Below are 21,968 nucleotides of genomic sequence, written 5' to 3'. Positions count from 1 at the left end.
TAGATGTCAGTTAACCTACCTGCATATCTTAGGCTGTGGGAGGAAACCCACACTAGCCTAGAGAGAAAATACAATTTTCAGGATAATAGTGTCCTATGTAATAACTGCACCTAGGACCTGGACATTGCAGGGAAAGAGTGATAACCAAGCTACTCCTGACACGTCTTGATTATTTATTGCTCTTTATTGTTCCAAACAAAAATCTGCACAGAAAGGATATTTTAGGACCATAAATGAACTCTTCATTTTTATCTATCCTAATTGTTTGGGAAAAGAGTAGTTCTAGTATGCATGACTAAAAGGGTCACATTGGCATGGTACAGATTACACATTATCGTTACACATAAAGAAATTATGGATTAAAGTACTGTCAAAAAAGTTGTATGCTGACTGGCAATGGACTGCACTTAATTGACTGCTTGTTTTCATACAACTGCTAATTTGCATGGACGTTTCTTTGTGTTTTAGGCTGTTTATGCCCGGGATGCTTTAGCAAAGAACATGTATGACCGACTGTTTAGCTGGCTTGTTCAGAGGATCAACGAAAGCATAAAGGTTTGTCACTAGAACTTTGTTACTAGAACAATGTGTGCAAAAAACAACTGCAAGATTCCATTTCATTTCCTAGTTCAAACCTTTGGTTTATCTTAAATTCTTTCTAGGACTTCAAGTCATTGTGGTCCTCAGTTTGTACACACCTATATGTACATAATAGAAATAAATGCTCTTCTGATAGATGCAGGTTTTGGTTCTCTTGGACACGCTGACTTCTAGACCCACATCAGAGCTTGCATGTTTTGTTTAGGTGTGATCAGCAGTCATCAAAGCGTCAGTGAGAATTGACATCTGCATTCACAATAGAAAATAGTTTTTACTGTAATAAACAGATCATTGCCCAAGAAAAATTAAAACAGAATTGCTTAACTGCAGTGCCTGTTTGTATACAAAAGAAAAACCACATTAATATATATGTGAATATAATATATTATAACTTCATATAATACATGCTTACAGTTTAATTTATCTTTGCACTTAGGTATCTGAATTCCAGGGGAAGAAAGTAATGGGTGTGCTGGACATTTATGGCTTTGAAATATTAGAAGTAAGATTAATTGCTACTCTTTTCTATGTGTGTGTTTGTGTGTGTCCTTTTATGATAGATGTTGATAATTATTATTATTTTTTACAATAAATCATTTGGTTATTATTCAGTTTCTGTTCCTTTTTCTGGTTATGATTGCTACTCATAGAAGAACCCCTTAAGTACTATTTACTTCTAATATTGAAACACAATTTCATTCTTAGAAAATACGTGGAGGAGCTTACATTTGTATTCATTCGTGTGGCCAATTCTCTTGAGAAAATGCTCACCTCCTGTGATGCAATGTAGGCTTCCAGTCACTTGATATGTGTAAAGCTACTCATAGTCACTCAGTCCAGCCATTTCTGTCTATGGGCTTAATGCCGACCATGTCCTAATCACTATAGTTTCTTCCAATAGTAATTAGTGCTGACCAATTTCCATTCACATAAACATTAGATTGAGCTGATCCATTGGAGGCTAATTCACTAAAGCAGCATATGCTGTTCACTTTGCAAAATGAAAGAATGAAAGTATATCATGAACCTTGGAATACCCAATCATGTGTAAGGAAAAAAAAACTGAATTATTTCTAGTACATTGAAGTGAATATAGTTTATTTACTAAGCTTTATGAATATTGATTTTGCTACGTGAACAGTCCCTATAATGTCACAGCACCAGCTTAATGTGTTGCCTGACAATGGCACATGGTACATACATGTCTAACTACCTTAGCAGTCTTTGAAAAATGTAAACTTTGAAAGTATTTATCTGCCAGTTTTCGAAAAGCAGTAAAGAAATGTTGCAAAACACAATTTTATCAAAGGTATCAGACAATTTTTAAAATACGCTCTCTCCTTTTAGGAGGAGAAAGGAGGAACATTGTATTCAATGATTTAAAATCTAGAAAAATCTTTTTTTTTTTTTTTAACCAAAGACAAATTACAAGTGTTTCCACTGATATGGTAAATTTTAATGTAACTGTTCATGTTTACTAGGGTAACAGCTTTGAACAATTCATTATTAATTATTGTAATGAGAAGCTTCAGCAAATCTTTATTCAAATGACATTAAAAGAAGAACAAGAAGAGTACAAGAGAGAGGTAAATAGAATTCCGGATTTCGATTGTATTTCTTATCTTACTCTTTAATTCCTTCAGAAGATTGGCACATTTCATGGATCTGTGTCTTAGGTACCTACTTACTGTATATATACTACTAAGTGCATACTATGTATAAAGAATAGAAGTTGTTTCAGAAGCAGGGTACAGAGAGTGAGGCAGATATTCAGCCCACCAGTGTTAACGCAGACATGAAATAAGAGTTTTGAGTAGAGTTGGTCTTCATGCACAACCTTGAAGTAGAATAAATTCCAAAACATCCAGAGCCTCAGAAAGCACACCAACTATCACTCAAAGGTAAGTGTTTTCCTCCTCAACCACTCCCCGGACTCTTACTGAATTTTTTGACCCACAATGAAGATTTAGGTAAGCTTTAAATCAATAATATCTCTGTGTCTGCTCCTTATTTCCAGTAGACCTTATCACTCCAGTGTTTCCGCATCTTCCATAAACATCTTCATCTCATATGCATTCTCAAAAATGAAAAACTCATATAGTATAGTAATATCACAAAAAAATATAATATACTGTGCTCGCATATGTGCATGCCAGCATATGTGATAAACACCAGTGACACTGGTATACACATATGCAAGCACAGTAATATATTATATATATATATATAGTGATATTTTAGAAATTACTACAATATATGAATTTTTTATTTTTTTTGGGGATGCACATGTAATAACAAATAAATAAACACATAAATGGAAGATGTGGAAACAAGGTCTAATGGAAATAAAGAGAAGACACAGAGATGTTAGTGATTTAAAAGAGAAGTATGGGATTTTTCTTCCCCCATAATCATACTTACCGAGGTTGATGCAGCATTGGTCCGATGATGCATCTGTCCCCCACTGCCTCTGCACTGAGAACCAATCGATCGAATGTCGCCGATGGCTCAGTTCTCTCGGCTCCCCGAGCAGAGAGCTGCTGCCTGTCAATCAGCAGCTGTCCTGCTCTGCTCCTCCATGCTCACTGGAGCGCTGAGGTTTGGAGGGCTGGGGAGCGGCTGTCTCAGCATCTCAGCAGCTCGCTGAGAGGCTGAGATGGCTATCAGTCCAGGCACCTTGATCCAGACCCCCAGAGACCGGATGGCACAGTGCCGGGACTGATATTGGTGACGTCAGCAGAGAGCAGACTTCAGACCGCTCTCTGCTGAAAACGGGTCACAGGAGTGTAAAACGAATTGCACTTCTGTGACTCAGAGGAGAAGCCCAGCCGAACAAACTCAGAGTGGACTTCTCCATTAAAGCCCAAATCTTCATTGTTGGTTAGAAAATCCGGCAAGAGTCTGGAGAGTGATTGAGGAGGACAATACTTACCTTGGAGCGATAGTTGATGTGCTTTTGAGATGCTAATCATTTTGGACTATTTGAACTGTAACAAACACTGAAGTTTGGTCCGGCAGCTGTTGTTGGGTGCACTTGAAGTAGATTGTTGTGTTATCCTATTATTAGAAAATATTGATTATTAAGCGTGGAGTATCAACTTTCATATATTACAAAAAAAAGTGACATTTAATTATAAACTAAAATACAGCATGCACTATAAACTGATGTGTTTTGTTTCTCTGTTTTTCATTTTAGGGGATTGAATGGAGACAAATTACCTTTTTTGACAATGAAATCATCTGCAATCTCATAGAAGATGTAAGCAGCAGTTTCCCTATATATTATACACAGGAGCATAGGCCATTTCTTAAAATCAAATATTTTTCTTTTTTACTTGGTTTTTACCTATTCCATTTTAAATATTATATTGGGTAGATCGGAAGAACCTTTTATGATGATTACTGACCAAAATAATGCTACCTTATAATAATTCATATGTTCATATTTGTGGGTGGAGTGGAGCAGAGTACCATTCTCTTCCAGGTCTTCACTGTTCAAGGACTCTGACTGAGTGTTGCTCTTTAAGTCTGATCTAATTTAAAAGCTTGAACTGTTTTTTGTGTTAGATGTTTTAGATATACTATTGTTTACTTTATTCTGTATATATTGTTAACGGGTAAATAATAGAAGGGGTAGTATAAAATAATTTAAATTGACAACTGTACATGCTTTGTGCCCCTGACAGAGTACCAATGGCATTTTAGCAGTGCTAGATGAGGAATGCCTGCGCCCAGGGAATGTCACTGATGCCACGTTTCTAACCAAGCTAGGAGTAAAATTCAGAAACCATAAGCACTTCAAAAGCAAGGCTACCCAAAATGAAAAACGTATTACTGATAACACATTGGCTGACAATGCTTTCCGCATCGAACATTATGCTGGACAGGTGAGAATGAATAGCTCTTTGCACTTTTAACACAGACAGTTATTAGCTCCCTGTAATTATCCCTATGAAAGCAACTGTTGAGTACAGTGTATACTTTATAGGAATTTTACATGTACTTGTTTTCTTAGACATTTATTAAAATAAAATTGTCTAATACATTTTTACAAACACAGACAGGAAGACAAAGCTTTATGAGCACCAGTATATAATAACAAATAAGTGACAAAGTAGTTTAAGAAACTGTATTTTTTTGTACTTACCTGTAAAATCCATTTCTTGGAGTACATCACAGGACGCAGCACAACCACATTAATTCTTACTTGATGAATGGACCTAAAGATGAATGGACACTGGCAAAAAAAGACAGGATCTCCTCCCCTATATAACCGCTCTCATACAGGAAGTGCTTCAGTTTTGTAGCAAGCAATGCAACCCCACAGAGGGGTGGGACTGAAGTAATAGCAATCATAAACACCATCTTTGGAATAAAAAAACAAAACATGCAAGGTCCTGAATAGGTGAAAAAGGTTGTTCCTGCAAAACAGACAAAATTAAAATGAAGTTCCCATGGAGGCATGGCTTACCTCATCAGAGGAACCATATATGTGACTCCTTAAACTAAGGCTCTCACTTATGAATGAGAAGAAATTGGCCTCTGGAAAAAATTACCAAGGTCATCTTCAACTCTACCCCAGCCTGTAGAAAAGACAGCATCCGATCAATGACATACTTGCAAGGATGAAACCTTCTTGCCTCACACCAAGCCTTAGAAGACTTCCAAATTCTATGTTCGTGGAAGTTTTCCTGGCTCTTCACAAAGTAGGAATGTCTGTGTCAGCCACCCCTCTATCCTTCAAAATTCTAGCTTCAATAACCAAGCCCTTAAAGCCAGTGATCATAAAAAAGGATAGAATACCGGATCCTGAGAGAGGAGATCTGGACAAGCCGTAGGCGTCCATGGACCGTGTAGCACTATATTCACGATGGGCAAACTGGTTCAATCAGAATCACCAGTGTTCCTTCCACCCAAATTCTGCAAAACATATATGGAAAAATCTGTATTGGAGGAAAAGCAAATATCTGAGAGAACTGGTCTCATGGTGTCCCCAGGGCATCTACTACAAAAGCCTATGAATGCCTGATTCTAGGAATGAACCTGTCCAGGTTTGCATTGAATCTGGATGTTAACAGACCAACATCTGCCCTGCCCTATCTTTAATAAAGTGCCTCAAACACCTCCGGGTGGAAAGACCACTCCCTTATCGACAACTGCCGATGATTGAGAAAATCTACCTGCTAGTTCTCTACTCCCAAAATATGAACTGCAGGTAGATAGGGAACATGAACTCTGCTCAGGACAGAATGAGATCTCTCTCCTTTGAGCAGCCTTACCCGAGGTGCCTCACGGTGATTGATTAATGCCACGACTGTAGCATTGTTTGACCGGACTCCCCTGGAAAGCCCTTCAACTTCTTCAATGCCAATGCAAAGCACTAACTGGATTACTCAAAGCTCCAGAATATAGATGGGTAACAACCTATCCCGTGGACCAAACTTTCCGCACTGAAAGGCGGCCCAGAACTCCTTCCCAGCCTATCAGAATGGCATCTGTGTTCAGAACCTTACAAATAACAGGATGAAATTACTCCCCTGTCTTCAGCCTCATAGGATACATCCACCAGTCCAGTCTTTATTGTGCTGGGATGCAGAAACATTTAAGAGTCCAGCGACAGTTCTTCTGTCCCTTGCTAACATGACTTTCTGCTGTAGGGGCCTGGAATGAAACTGAACAAATGGAATTGCCTCGAACAGGGCCACAATTTTTCCTAATATTCTCATGCACTGATCCAACTTTGCCCCAAACAGATGTTCCCTGTGGAACAGAAAAAAACCTGCCAATAACTTTTTGCAGGGTAAATTTACAGACCAATACTGTAGCCAAATTCTGTGCATGTGGACAGACAAAAGTTCCAGGTGGAAAGGTAAACAAAGAGAGTGTAGAATTTAAAAGCAATTTAATATATCATCCAATTGGCAACTCACATGTGTACAGAAATAAACAGGCACATCCATGTAAGAAAGGTCCCAAGAGATATCATCTGTGAGAGGTCCATATCCTCCGCTATTGTCTCTGCAGGGCACTTGGATCCCCGTGGAACTGTGATGAAAAACAGCCCTGCGGTGGAGAGGGAAGCCAAAGCGAGGCTTGGTGCACAGGTGGCTGGGCAGCATGGATGGATGATGTCACCAGAGGGCGACATGTTTCCGAGCATGCGTGCTGCGTGTGGTACGGCAGCTGCGCTCCTTTGTCAAGCATAAGTATGTGATGTGACTACAAATGTTGTGGATTTTCGCATATGGATTTAAGCAGATGATTTTATAATAATGCTATGACGCAAGAACTGTTTTTTGAGTACCGTATTTGCCGGTGTATAAGGCGACTGGGCGTATAAGACGACCCCCTATTTTTCAAGTGAAAACATAGGTTTTGGGCAATACTCGTGGTATAAGACTACCCCCCCTCTGAGGCAACACCATTTAAAAAAAACATTAGAACCATTAAAAAACACAAAGCAAGAATGCCAACTACTCATCCGCCATGCTGTGATATGTCATAAAGTAAATCAAACAATAATAACACAAACAGAGATCTATTGAATGCCACAACTCTGGAAAGTTGAATTTTTCACTAACCAAACCTATACCACTTTTGGATTACATTCTATGGGAATTGTCCCCCAAAATGCATTTAATAAACCCCCTGTCATATGTCCCAGATTTACCTGTCCCTCTTGGGTGCCTGGGACCTCAAAGGCAAACAGCAGGATGTATAGTAGTAGGAGATCAGTGAATGGATTTACCCAGGGAAGTATGGTGAGCGGTGTATTATTTTAATGAATACAACGCCTGCTTGGATTGGCAGAGGCTGTAGCATCATCAGCCCTTGCCTCTCTCTCTCTCTCTCTCTCTCTCTCTCTCTCTCTCTCTCTCTCTCTATCAAAGCCAATCCGAGCAGGCTACTCTATGTAACCTGCTCAGATTGGCAGAGGTTGTTACTCCAATCCAAGCAGGCTCTGTATTCATTAATAGAATACATCGCTCACCGGGATTGGCTCAACGGCGTATACTGTTTGTAGCTGAAGCCACATACAGTATTAGCAGATATTTGGGGGCTGACATCCATCGGGCAGCATTGTATGCCCGGCATATAAGACGACCCCCGATTTTTGGGCATTTTTTTAAAGTGTAAAAGGTAGTCTTATACGCCAGAAAATACAGTATATGCACCTCCATTTTTATGAATAAAACATGTATTTAGGATAATGCACTAGGCCTATGGGCCCTCTGCGTTTTTCTATTCTCTCAGTACTCATATGTATCCAGAAGTAAGAAACTGCCCTGTGCCTTGTGATGATAGATGCTCCACACCAAGAACTGCAACACATGCTGGATATCTCTTACATTTAAAATTGCCACCCAAATCCCTCCTGTGATGTCACAACCAGTGTGCGTGCCCGCACACGGATCCCTGAACGGTAAATGTACCCGTGTGTATGCCCCAACATGTTAGCTTGCCCCACTGAGCACAGGCCCTCAGCGAATGCCTCATTATGTGCATATCCATTAGCGAAGCCAGACAGAATGCCCAGGGATACTTCCTGCAGCCAGACACTGGCAAGTGAAAAACCATCACAGATTGGCACAGCAAGCAGGAACAGACTTGCACCATATTGCCCTCTAGGGACACCTGAAGAAGGCAACTTCTGCCTTTCAAATACTGCCATCTAGTGGAATAGCTATAAAGAGCAAATAGCATACAACACAATAGGGCTGAAAAAACACTTGGGACAAAGACTATCAGGGACTTACCAAGCTCGCCACAGGTTCTGACCTACAAACTCGAGAACCAACCTTCACCCATAATGGTGGGCAATGTCACTCTGGACCTTCAGGGACTCGGTCCATATTGCCTTGGTGCAAAGCCCTGGACCTGTATAGCACCCTACTAGAAACACCTTGGTCAGTTGATGGTGTGTAGGGTTCCATACATGGAGGGTCCAGTGCCAAAAAGGCCACATTACAGGCCATCCTTGCATGTCATCCTCTTCCATCATGGCGGGGTCCTGGGTACCATTTATCTGAGCAGTTTAGCCGTAGGAATGGATCCGGAAAGTACCAAACTCTTGATCTGAGCATTTAAGCTGCAGAAATGGACCCAGAAAGCACCAAACTCTTGATCCGTACTAGAATCATTCTAAGAACATGGCAGTGTCTGCCATCAGTGACCATTACTTTCGGGCATTGGCAAAAAACCCAGAAGCGCTTCCTGTATAGGAGGGGTTATATAGGGGAGGACTTCCTGTCTTTTTTGCAAGTGTTCATTCACCTTTAGGTGGCACATACTGTAACACGTCAAGTAAGGATTAGTATGGTCACTTCATGTCTCCTGATGAATGATAAAGAAATGAAAGCCAAGCATAAAGTCCAGGGACGTAACTACAGGGGTCACAGCCCCATGCTCCAGGGGGCCTGTGCGTGGACTGAATGGGAGCTCTGTAGAGAGCTATTCTGTGCTGCTGAGGCTACAGGGATGAAGACTGAGGGCTGTGTCCTAAAACTCAAAGGTGTCTGTCTGTATCAAAGGTGAAACACCAGAGGTCTGTTTAGACCCCTGATATTTCACCAAAGCCCCCCAATGGGGCTCCTAAAAAAATAAAAAAAATATAAGAAATAAAATGTATTTTTTTATAAATAAATAAAATAAAATTTTAAAAAGTTTAAAATAATAAATAAAAGTAAAAAACTACTGACACCAGTGGCGGAACTACCAGGGTCGCAAAGGTTGCACTTGTGACCGGGCCCTGGCGCCACGCCACCGGGTTTGGAGGAAGGTTCCATGGGCTAGGAGGAAAGGGCCGTTCATAATTTCCTGCAGCTGGGGCCCTGAAGGTTCTAATTTCGCCACTGCTAAGGTCTATTTGTTAAAGTGTAATATTTTCTATTTTTATTTTATTTTTAGATTTAGATTTAGAGTGGTGAGGGAAAATTCACCCTCTTTATTTGTCCTTGCGAACATTGTTGTGAGTACTAAAAGTGAGTGAAAATCTAAAATCTTTAAATGGCAATTGTTTTAGTGACAGTGAGATTGGTATACTAAAAGCAAACGGGGAGATTTACTAAAACTGTGCAAAATCTGGTGCAGCTCTGCACAGAAACCAATCAGCTTCCAGGTTTTATTGTCAAAGCTTAACTGAACATGCTGAATTTAGAAGTTGACTGGCTACCATGTACAGCTGCACCAGTTTTAGTAAACTTCTCCCTATGGTTTGCTTTAATTCTTTTTAAATAATCACTCCCTATGAGTCTGTCGTAGGTAAGAAAAAACATAACATCCTCTTAGGTGATGCCATTATTTTACTTCATAAATGTGAGACTTATAGATAGAAACTGTTCTGTGCAGGTCACTTACATCACTGAAGGTTTTCTGGACAAAAACAACGATCTTCTCTTCAGAGACCTCTCCCAAGCCATGTGGAAGGCCAAACATGAACTGCTGAAATCTCTGTTCCCAGAAGGTGACCCAAAGAACTCCTCATTGAAACGTCCGCCCACTGTTGGCTTCCAGTTTAGAGCCTCTGTGTCAACACTTATGAAGAATCTGTATGCCAAGAACCCCAACTATATTCGGTAACTAGTTTCTAATACTTAGTTATACATGAGGGCTCTTGTGGGAAGAAAGATAAACATTTAAATGATGACTGCAAAAAAAAAAAGATAAATAATGCATTGTGAAATTCCGCCAACCATCAAGGTCACAGAATACTCTGATGTCATATTTCTCCACATTTCCAGGACATGCTTGAGTTGATTTACTAAATGAGAAAGTCATGTTCACCTTCCAAGGAAACTTTAATTTAGCTTTGTTAAAGAGATTCTAAAGGTTGTAATTTAAAAATAAAATAATAATATATAAAAAAAAAAAATAAATAACAAATGTGTTAGCCCTTGTACACACGGTCGGACATTCCGACGGAAAATGTCCGATCGAACTGTGTTGTCGGATAATCCGATTGTGTGTGGGCTCCATCGGACTGTTTCCGTCGGATACTCCGACCGACAAAGTTTTAGAGCTCGGCTATAAAACTTTCCGACAACATGATCCGATCGGACTTTGTCCAATTTTGTGTAGAGAATTCCGATCGGACAAAGTGCCACGCATGCTCAGATCAAATTCCTAGACCAAAGCTATTGGCTACTAGCCTGAACGTAGTCCCGTCGTAACGACATAACGTCATCACGTTACGTACGATCGGATTTTCCGACAACTTTGTCCTACCGTGTGTATGCAACACCAGTTTCAGACAAAATCCGACGGATTTTGTTGTCGGAATGTCTGACCATGTGTACAAGGGCTTATACTTATCTGCTCTGTGTAATAGTTTTGCACAGAGCAGCCCCGATCCTCTTCCTGCCAATCCGCTGGCATTTCTGACTTCTCCCCCCCCCCCAGTTCCCCCAATAGCAAGCCTCTTGCTACAGGGGCTGAGGCACGCTCCTGTGAATGAACATCATGCATTTTTTTTACCGTCCTGCTAGCGCACCGCTCAGGGCTTTCACAATGGAGACACAGCAGTGGCTGTTTCAGGGCGCTTTTCAAGCACCAGTTTTAGCACTGTATTGCCTTCAAAGTGCCCCAGTGTGAAAGGGGGTCTTACTCCTTTAGTAAATCAGCGCCATTTGGTCTAACACTGATCAGTCAGCCAGGATAATTATGACCATTTTCTGCTTTTATTTTATAACTGAACTGTATAAATTGCCTGTTGCCTGTGGATTTTTAGATTGTTAAAGTTGATATTCAACTTGGCTGTTTGAATTGAAATAGGAGTTTTTATGTTGTTCTACTACCAAAAAACTAAATTATCCTTTGGTTTATGTGAAACAGATGCCTGAAACCCAACGGCACAAAGAAACCATCCCTGTTTGATGATGAGCTTATGAGGACACAGGTTCAGTACCTTGGTTTGCTGGAGAATGTAAGAGTTCGTCGGGCTGGCTATGCTTTCCGGCAGGTGTACAGTGCTTTCCTGGACAGATACAAGTTGCTTAGTAGGGTGACATGGCCCCGATGGGAAGGGGATGCAAGGTAAAAAGAGTACCTTCAAGGGGATATCAAATATTATAGATACAATTTAAAATGCTATAATACTATACTATATCATATGTTGTATGTATTTGACAAGAAGCCCATAGGTCAACACATTCATATTTATCATACCATTGTTTGTGTAATTTACCCCTACAATTGTTGTAGTGTGGAAATTCTAAAGCAGCCTTTCTCAACCTTTTCAACACAGAGGAACCCATGAAATAACTTTCTGGTCTCGGAACTACTAAAATGACTATAGCTACAACTCACAACTCGTCGCTTTAACTGACAATTGCGTGGTCATGCGATATTGTATCCAAATAAAATTGACGTCCTTTTTTTCCCACAAATAGAGCTTTTGTTTGGTGGTATTTGATCACCTCTGCAGTTTTTTTTTGTTTTGTTTTTTTGCACTAAAAACAAATAATTTTGAAAAAAAAATATTTTTTCCTTTTTTTCCTTTTTGCTAATAAATATCCCCCATATTTAAAAAAAAAAAACTAATTTCTTCATCAGTTTAGGCAGTTATGTATTCTTCTACATATTTTTGGTTAAAAAAAAATCACAATAAGCGTATATTATTGTGTTTACGCAAAAGTTATAGCGTCTACAAAGTAGGGAATAGATTTATGGCCGCTCCTAAAGCGCTGCAAAGATGCTGCTTGCAGGCCTTTTTTTAATGTCCCGCAAGTGCACCGCTCCAGTGTGAGACAACTTCCACACTGGGGAGGGTGCCGGCAGTAAAGCAGCGCTATTTTTAGCACTGCTTTACCATCGTTTCAGCAGTGCTGTTTTAACCCTCCGCATCGGCACTTTGCCGGTGGTTTGGCGGTGCTGCCCCATTGTTTTCAATGGGTAGGGGCATTTTAGAAACGGTGAATACACTTCTCCTACAGCATTGCAAAGATGCGGCTTGCAGGACTTTTTTGACCGTCCTGCAAGCGCACCTCTACAGTGTGAAAGACCTCAGGCTTTCACAATGGAGACACAGGAGAGGCTCTTTACAGGCGCTACACAGGCGCAATTTTTAGCACTGTAGCTCCTGTAAAGCACCTCAGTGTAAAAGTAGCCTTAGGCTTTCACACTGAAGTGACAGAAGAGGTGTTTAACAGGCGCTTTGCAGGCAATATTTTTAGCGCTATAGTGCCTGTAAAGTGCCTCAGTGTGAAAGTAGCCTTAGATCTCCTTTGCAGACTGTGAAGTAAGGAGAATAAGTCCTGGTTCACACTGACAATGCGGCTTTAAAATCACCTGATTTCACTTGAAATCACACAATTTCAAAGCCACCTGTCAGTGCGACTTCAGTTGTGACTTGGCTGACATCTGTGTGACTTCATGCACAGATGTCTATGTGAGTTGCACCTGAAATCGCCAATAGTAGTGCAGGAACTACTTTTTCAAATCAGTGTGGCACCGCAAAGTTGATGTCACAGCGATTTCAACAGTTCAATTGCTGACAAAAAGGTGCGACTTGTCATGCAATTTGACCTGCCAAATCACTTGACAAGTCGCACTGGTGTGAACGTGGGCTTCAGCTGTTTTAGTAGTGTAGATTTATTGCCTTTATCCTGCCCAACACTGGAATTAACTCTCCAATACCTAATGCTATGCCTCCTCAGCTAAAAACTTAGCTACAGTAAAAAGCTGTAATTAGTTCTGAAAAAAAATCTCACAATTTAAATAAGGCAGGCTATAGATGGTGTGAATTTCTTTCTTGTAACCAGGGGTTGTAGGAAAGAAATTTGCACAATTTCCCCATCAACACAGACAGTGCTTACAGAAGAATCCCTCCTGCCGAGCAATTGTCTGCTCCTGGCTCGGGGGACTCAGGGGGCTCGGGGGGGGGGGGGGGAGCCATCCCTGCGGGAAGAAGACATTGATTATTGCCAGCGGCTATAACAAGTAAATCTAGCAGGCTGGTTGTAACCAAGTTGATTGATTGATCAACTTGGTACATTCAACTGCTCATGCACAGTTCAAATCTCATCCGGTTCCTGCTGAACCGGCCGACATTTAAACCGTCTATGGCCAACCTATGTTTGTATTAGGGGTATGGAGTAATTGTATGCAAGAGTACTAACAATTATTTCATATTATAAAATATTATGATGGTTAATATTATTGCTACTACAATTCTTTTTGTAGGCCGTCAATACTGCAGTATGTCTGCCAACCTAAAGAGGGCACTGTACTGCTTCTTTAGGCTGGTAACTCATAGGGGACTAAAGTTGTCTTCTCTCATGGGCTCCAGGCTGCCATCTTGGGGAGGCCGACATCTTCCATTTAAAGCAGAAATCATGTAAGATTTGGGTGGCCCTCTTTACACAGAAGTGCTTAACCACTTCAGCCCCAGAAGGATTTACCCACTTCCTGACCAGGCCATTTTTTGCGATGCGGCACTGCGTTGCTTTAACTGACAATTGCACAGTCATGCAACGTTGTACACAAACAAAATGTATGTCCTGTTTTTTCCACAAATAGAGCTTTCTTTGGTGGTATTGATCACCTCTACAGTTTTTATTTTTTGCGCTATAAACCAAAAAAAACCCCGACAATTTTGAAAAAAATAAATATTCTTTTTGCTATAATAAATATCCCAAAGAAATAAAATTCTTCTTTCAGCTTGCAGCAATGTTGGAAGGGGTGGGAGAACTTAGAATATACATTGAGGCCCTGAGTTGTGGAATGCTGAAAAAGACTGGTGGTTAATTAGAAAATGAATGTTAATGTTTATTCCCTGCACTGCTGACTCCTCTTTCAGGACAACTTCTGCTTTCAGCACTAGTCCTTATTAACAGGGGTCTCCAAACTATGGCCCTCTAGTTGTTCAGGAACTACAATTCCCATCATGCCTAGTCATGTCTGTGAATGTCAGAGTTTTACAATGCCTCAAGGGATGTGTAGTTCCACAACAGCTGGAGAGCCGTAGCTTGAAGTTTCCTGCTATTAATGTACTAACTTTACTGATGGCTCTCCTCTCTCTTTAATTTTGACATACTTTATGTTAACATTGAAGACAATAGGAGGGCCCCCAGGAAGCCCCACCAAAATTCTGCTATGGGGTCACCCATAATCTGCAGTAATACCCCCTGATATCTATATATATATATATAAGTGGCCTTTGAAAACAGATCCATGGTGTGCTAGCAACATATTTTACTTTATATGTGATGCAAGTCAAGAGTTACTACCCCACCTTTAACCAATATCTATTCTGGTATGGTGTGTGATGGGAATATATTAATGAATTTGTGAAAGGATTTTGTTAATGGGACCGTTTAAATATACCCAGTTGTACTGGAAATTCTATATTAAAATGGTTGTAAACCTTAGTCATGGAATTTGAGAAAAATAGCAAATACACTGAGCAAAATTATAAACACAACACTTGAACATAGAAAAAGTCGTAGATCTTTGAGTTCAGCCCATGATAAATAGGGGCAAACACAAAAGTGTTGCGTTTAAAATTTTGCTCAGTGTATATTTGTAGTGTTTACTTATCTCTCTCCAAAGCTCTAAGTGGTGTTTCTCTCTGGTGCTGCGTTCCTCTGTTATAATGTGTCGGGAAAACTTCTGAGAAGTTTTCCCGACACATGAGATAAAAGTTGTGAAGGGGTGGGGGGAGCTCAGCAGACAGCTTGTCTATTCAGAACACAGTTCTTCTGCTTTGTTGAGGGGGGGGGGGGGGGTGCCTTTCCTCCAATCAGCTCTCACGCAGTGTTACTGCAGCCTCTCCCCCCTCTCCTCCGTGATACTAACAGATGAAGGAAGATTTTAACACTTTTCTGCCCTTTTGAAGGGGTATAGAAAAGAAAAGACTGCAGATAAACAAATAAAGCCTATGTAGGAGGATTTGTTTAATCTCTGTGTATTACTGGGTATTTATGAGGGTTTATAACCACTTTAAGGTATTCCGGTACTGTAGCAGTGTCTACCCTTGGTACACTTTTTGGTCCTTCATTGGGAAAGGGTATATGGTGTACTAGAGACACTGGGAGCATTCAATAAAGCATTTAAAATACTTTTCTGGGCATATTGGTCCTTTAGAATGTTTGGCGTCAAAATAATTAAAGCATTGTGAAAGTTTCATAAAAGTTCTGAGGCAAACAGCAAATACCTGTTGTTCTTCTTTGCATCACTTTTACAATGGGTTGTTGTGTCTGCAACAAATTCAAAAAGAATTACCTCCAGGTCATAGATAATTAAAGCTGAACTGAAGTTCCGCTGTAAAAAAAAAAAAAAAAACTGCGAGCAGCAGGCTTTTATTGCAGAAGAGACATGCACTGTCTCTTCTGCATTAAAATGGCCCTACCTGCCTATTCTCTGTCTCCTCCAGCACTGTAAACTGAGGTGCGCATGCACAGCTCAGCTTACAGTGTCAGCCTAGTCTCCGAGTGCTGGGATGACGGCCTCCTGCGCATGTGCAAAAGTGACGCCAATGAGAATGAGGAGGCCCAAATGCTGAAACTCAGAAGAAGATGGACAGGCAAGTATTGGGACTTTAGTTCCGCTTTAAACTGGAGGTGATTAAGACCAACCCAAAGTTGAAATACAGAGACAGGTCAGATTGGTGGGAGTGGGGGGATTGGGGGGTGTTTGTAGGCCTCCAGTGGCCTGCCATCAATGAGACTGGCTCGCCATTAGGTCTGCCTGTCTTGTGAATGACAGTGGATAACACTGGGCAGATTCCATTTAGTCCAATAGAAGCTTTGGTGTCCCCATCAGGTTCAATTGCTATATGATTGACAGTGTACAGCAGTGGACAGATTCCAAAGCTGCTAGACGATATTTATTTACACTGATTTTTTAAACTAGGTTTTAGTGTCACTTTCATTTTTATACTTAACTGTAGAATTTTAAAATCATTGTGCAGCACCAATAAGAAACAAAGGAGGGAAAACTGTTTGATACATGTCTACCAAGGTTTTTAAAACATTAACACACTGATAAGATCAGATCTGAATTTAGGAAATGTTTAGTGGTTTATGTATAATCTATTTCTAAAATGATTTGCATTCTATCAAAATTGTACTTCTTTTTCTATTTTAAAAATTATTTTACTCTTTACTCTTTAATATTTACTTGACCCTTTTAAAAATAGTTTTATTTTTACATTTTTTTTAAACTTTGTATAATGCCACTATGTGTTGTGCCAGGGTGGGAGTTGAAGCTTTGTTAAATGACCCAAAAGTCAGCATTCAAAAAGAAGAGATTGCATATGGTCGGACCAAAGTATTCGTCAGGACTCCAAAAACAGTATGTTATTTTTTTATTCTTCCTTCCAGGGAGGGAGGGAAAATACACAGGCTATTAGCATAGATTATGGGAGGCATTTAAGGAAAAAACTGTGCTGTAGTTTTATTGATTTTTGTGTGTGTTACTACTGTTGCTTGATGTAAGTTATTAATAATCAGCATGAGCGTCACATCACAGCCCTGCCTCTCTGTCTCAATCAAAGAATGTGTTGCATTCAATAGGACGTACTTAGCGCACCACTGAACTCTGCAATCTGTAGGCAGCACACCCCTGAACTTTGCACTCTACATAGTACACCCCTGAACTCTGCACTCTGTACGTAGCACACACCGGAACTCTGCACTCTGTTCGTAGCACACCACCAAAAATCTGCACTCTGTGCATAGTATACCCCTGAACTCTGCACTCTGTACGTAGCAAACCCCTGAACTCTGTACATAGTACTCCCCTGAACTCTGCACTCTGTATGTGGCACACCCCTGAACTCTGTGCATAGCACACCCCTCAACGCCGCACTCTGTACATAGCACACCCCTGAACTCTGCACTCTGTATGTAATGCCCCCCTGAACTCTGCTCTCTGTACATAGCACACTCTGTACGTAGCGCACCCCTGGGCTCCGCACTCTGTATGTAGCACACCCCTGAATTCTGCACTCTGTACGTAGCACAGCCCTGAATGCTGCACTCTGTACATAGCATGCCCCTGAACTCTGCACTCTATGTAGCACACCCCTTAACTATGCACTCTCTACATAGCACACCCCTAAACCCTGTACATAGCGCAATCCTGAACTCTGCACTCTGTACCTAGCACACCTTGAACTCTGCACTCTGTACTTAGCACACCCCTGAACTCTGCACTCTGTACATAGTGCACCCCTGAACTCTGCACTCTGTACATAGTGCACCCCTGGACTCTGCACTCTGTATGTAGTGCATCCTTGAACTCTGCACTCTGTACATAGCACACTCCCGAACTCTGCACTCTGTATGTAGTACACCCCTGAAATCTGTACTCTGTACATAGCACACTCCTGAACTCCACACACACACACACACACACACACACACCTGGTATTTAGTGCCCCTTTAAGATCCTCCCACTTCAATTTGGCCACACCCATTGTTCGATGCAGTTCAGGGCGGGGTGTTGTTGAGTTCCTTCACCTATTCTCTGAGAAAAAAAAAGCCCTGCTAAAATTGATAGCCTGTCAGATACAACTGGCCCTTTGAGGACAACCATAATGCTGATGTGGCCCCCAATGAAATTGAGTTTGACATCCCTGTTCTAGAGGAATCCACAGGTATTGTATATAATAAGTTGCATTTGCAAGCAGCTGGGCCAGTGTAAAATGCCATACCTGGAATTCCTCTTTAAACTTTATATTCCACTGCATTAGAAATGATTATGATAGCTTAATGAAAACTGAGCTAATTTGATGATTTATTTTCAGCTTTTTGACTTGGAAGAGCTACGCAGGCAGAAGCTGAATGAATTGGCCACCCTAATACAGAAAATGTACCGTGGCTGGAAGCAACGGAAACTGTTTTTGCTCATGCGCAAGAGCCAGATCATCATTGCTGCATTCTACCGAGGAAATCACGTATGTTTCTTCACCATTAATGATGTTTGTTTCTGGGCAGTGAGACACCTGAATATGAAAACCTTAAGCCCAACTCCAGGCAATGTTTGATGCATTTATTTAAAGAAGCTCACACTGCAATATTCACCTCTGTTCATAAGATTTCCCTTGCAGTACTTCTTTTTATGCCACAAAATTCATTCAATTTCATTTAACCTACCGACATACTATGAGTGAATAGTCATTGTGGACCTCTTTCCCTAAGGGGGCATCATCACAATGCTGTTCATTCAATAGCAAAGCAAAATATACATTGTGGGGGTCTTCCAGGAGGGAGAAGGGCTGAATCTGGAGTTGGACTTTACAGACATATAGTAGAGATATCATTAATATCTATTAAAACAAGTCACACTCCTGGGCAATTCAAACTGATTAAATGATGCAGAGAGGATATCAGAACCATTAGTAGATCCAGATATGCACTCTCCGGTCACTTTATTAGGTACACCTTGCTAGTAACGGGCTGGACCCCCTTTTGCCTTCAGAACTGCCTTAATTTTTCTTGGCATGTTCTTCTGGAGGTACTGTAGCCCTCAGAAGATGGGTACACTGTAGCCATAAAGGGATGGACATGGTCAGCAACAATACTCAAGTAGGCCGTGGTGCTTAAATGATGCTCAATTGGTACTAAGGGGCCCAAAGTGTTCCAGGAAAATATCCCCCCATACCATTACACCACACGCACCAGCCTGAATCATTGATACAAAGCAGAGTGGATCTGTGCTTTTATATTGTTTACGCCTAATTCTTACCATACCATCTGAATGTTGCAGCTAAAATCGAGACTCATCAGACCAGGCAAAATTATTCCAATCTTGTAGGCTCAATTTCCTGTTCTTATCTGACAGGAGTGGCACCCGGTGTGGTCTTCAGCTGCTTCAAAGTGTGTTGTGCGTTCAGAGATGGTATTCTGCATACCTTGATTGTAGCGAGTAGTTAATTGAGTTACTGTTGCCTTTCTATCATCTCAAATCAGTCTGCCCTTTCTACTCTAACCTCTGACATCAACAAGGCATTTTCGACCAACACAACTGCCGCTCACTGGATATTTTCTCTTTTTCGGACCATTCTCTGTAAACCCTAGAGATAGCTGTGCATGAAAATACCAGTAGATCAGCAGTTTTTGAAATACTCAGACCAGCCCCAACTGTTGGGCCACCAACAACCATGCCATGTTCAAAGTCACTTAAATCCCTTATTTACTAAAGAGAAATAGGCTGTTCACTTAGCAAGCGAAGGTTCCCTTAGCTGAATGAATGTGATGAGCATTCCCAATCACATATGTGGAAAAAGAAAAAAACAAAAAACACAGTATATTTACTTGCACACAATCGGATGATGAAAGTCATCAGAGATTTGCCACATTCCTTAAGTTAAAGCGGGGTTCCACCCTAAAGTGGAACTCCCGCTGATCGGAACCCTCCCCCCCCTCCGGTGTCACAATTGGCACCTTTCAGGGGGGAGGGGTGCAGATACCTGTCAAAGACAGGTATTTACACCCACTTCCGGGCATAGACTCCCACGGGAGTCTATGCCTCTTCCTGTCCCTGCGCGCTGTCTGCTGGGACACACACGGGTCCCAGAGACAGCGCGGACAATTCCTATTGCGCTGCGCGACTCGCGCATGCGCAGTAGGGAACCGGGAAGTGAAGCCGCTTCGCTTCACTTCCTGATTCCCTCACCTAGAATGGTGGCGGCAGCAGCCGAGAGCCGAGCGATCGATCGGCCTTGGCTGCCGGCATCGCTGGACCCCGGGACAGGTGAGTGTCCATTTATTAAAAGTCAGCAGCTGCAGTATTTGTAGCTGCTGGCTTTTAATATTTTTTTCCGCAGTGCAGTCCCGCTTTAAGGGAAACGTCACTTAAAAAGTGAACACATTTTTTGCCTTTAGTAAATTACCCCACAGTGTCAACTAAAAGTAACCCCTGCTTTTTATCCTACTAACAATCCCATGGGGGCCTATGTTAAATATGGCCATGGGCATACTAAATAGTCATGTCTATTATGTTCTGTTTTAAGTATTTTTCCATTTCTATTGCAGCAAAGGAAAACGTATCAAAATATGCGGTACTCTGCTTTACTTATACAAGCCTACATCCGAGGCTGGATGGTAAGAGACTTCCGACACGAAAAGTTTTAAATAGTGCAGAACATTTTAATCAATCCATAATTATCAAGCAAACGCTGTGAATGAGTTTGATTTGTGGCTTGCACATTTGATTACTGTTAATTTGGTTTTAGGCCCGTGTTTTGCTGAGGCGCATCAAACATCAAAACCGCCAGGGAGAGGCGGCATCCATTATTTGTGCTTATTGGAAGGGGTACCAGGTAATTCTGTTTGCTAATCTGCTTAATGTGGCTTAAATCTGAACTCCAGGAATTCAGCAACTTTGTAAAATGTGCAGGTATACTATGAGTTCAGTCCCACTAGGTTCATGTCACCTCTGGGACTTCTCTTTAATTACATCTTAGCCCTTGTACACACGGTCGGACATTCGGATGGAAAATGTCTGATCGGACCATGTTGTCAGATAATCCGACAGTGTGTGGGCTCCATCGGACTGTTTCCATCCGAGTATCTGACGGACCAAGTTTTCCAGCTGGGCTATACAATTTTCTGACAACATGATCCGATCGGACTTTGTCCGATCATGTGTAGAGAATTCCGATCGGACAAAGTGCCACACATGCTCAGATCAAATTCCTAGACCAAAGCTATTGGCTACTAGCCTGAACCTTGTCCTGTCCTAAAGAAATAATGTCATCACGTTAAGTACGATCGGATTTTCTGACAACTTTGTCCGACTGTGTGTATGCAACAGTTTCGGACAAAATCCGAGGGATTTGGTTGTCGTAATGTCCGACCATGTGTACAAGGGCTAACAGTTTTATGGAGCTCCGGGAGTACAGCTATCGCTACACCCTGGGGCTCTGAGAGATGACGTTTTCTCAAACACAGCATCTCTGCCCACCTTTCCCCTCTGCTGTTCATTCATAGAAGCCTTTAAATTCTGTGACTGAGTTCACTTAATACAAAGCACTGTGATTGGGCAGCAAAAGGGGAGGGGCAGGCACAGCAGCTGCATACAGCTGTTCAGTTGAAGGAGTTGAGACCACAAGGTTGAAGTTCCAGAATTGTAGCAATAATTATCCTTTTAGAGCTCCAAAAGACTGTCAGATATAAATTAAAGAGATAATGCAAATGATAATGCGAATGATAATGATAATGCAAAGGTATTTGTTGCCTCACAACCTGGAATTAACATGGATTGTTTGAGGATTTGCATCATTTAATTTACAGAACATGCCCAAAACTTTGAAGATGTTTTTTTTTTTGTGAAGCAAACAACAAATAGAACAAAATAACAGAAAAGGTCAATGTGCATAACTATTCACCCCCCCAAGTCAATACTTTGTAGAGCCACCTCACAGC

General features: G+C 41.2%; 1 protein-coding gene across 2 annotated transcripts in view; it reads left to right on the top strand.

Moving 5' to 3' along the window:
- MYO1A (myosin IA) overlaps positions 1-21,968 on the top strand; it is a 119,149-nt gene that overhangs the window by 79,915 nt on the left and 17,266 nt on the right. Inside the window, exons 12-22 of one of the 2 annotated variants that reach the window (XM_077483559.1) lie at positions 469-555; positions 1,037-1,102; positions 2,082-2,186; positions 3,797-3,859; positions 4,287-4,487; positions 9,949-10,175; positions 11,431-11,631; positions 16,791-16,890; positions 18,347-18,496; positions 20,577-20,645; positions 20,777-20,863. In XM_077483559.1, coding sequence (XP_077339685.1) covers positions 469-555; positions 1,037-1,102; positions 2,082-2,186; positions 3,797-3,859; positions 4,287-4,487; positions 9,949-10,175; positions 11,431-11,631; positions 16,791-16,890; positions 18,347-18,496; positions 20,577-20,645; positions 20,777-20,863 — 1,356 coding nt within the window. The remainder of the gene's footprint in view (positions 1-468; positions 556-1,036; positions 1,103-2,081; positions 2,187-3,796; positions 3,860-4,286; positions 4,488-9,948; positions 10,176-11,430; positions 11,632-16,790; positions 16,891-18,346; positions 18,497-20,576; positions 20,646-20,776; positions 20,864-21,968) is intronic. The other variant, XM_077483560.1, reaches the window with a different exon arrangement.

Source organism: Lithobates pipiens, unplaced genomic scaffold (assembly GCF_037356315.1).
Source record: "Lithobates pipiens isolate NorthernLeopardFrog02 unplaced genomic scaffold, aLitPip1_a1.2 Scaffold_16, whole genome shotgun sequence".
Lineage (NCBI taxonomy): Eukaryota > Metazoa > Chordata > Amphibia > Anura > Ranidae > Lithobates > Lithobates pipiens.
Note: the sequence above shows the minus strand (reverse complement) of the source record. Positions and strands in the feature narration are given on the sequence as shown.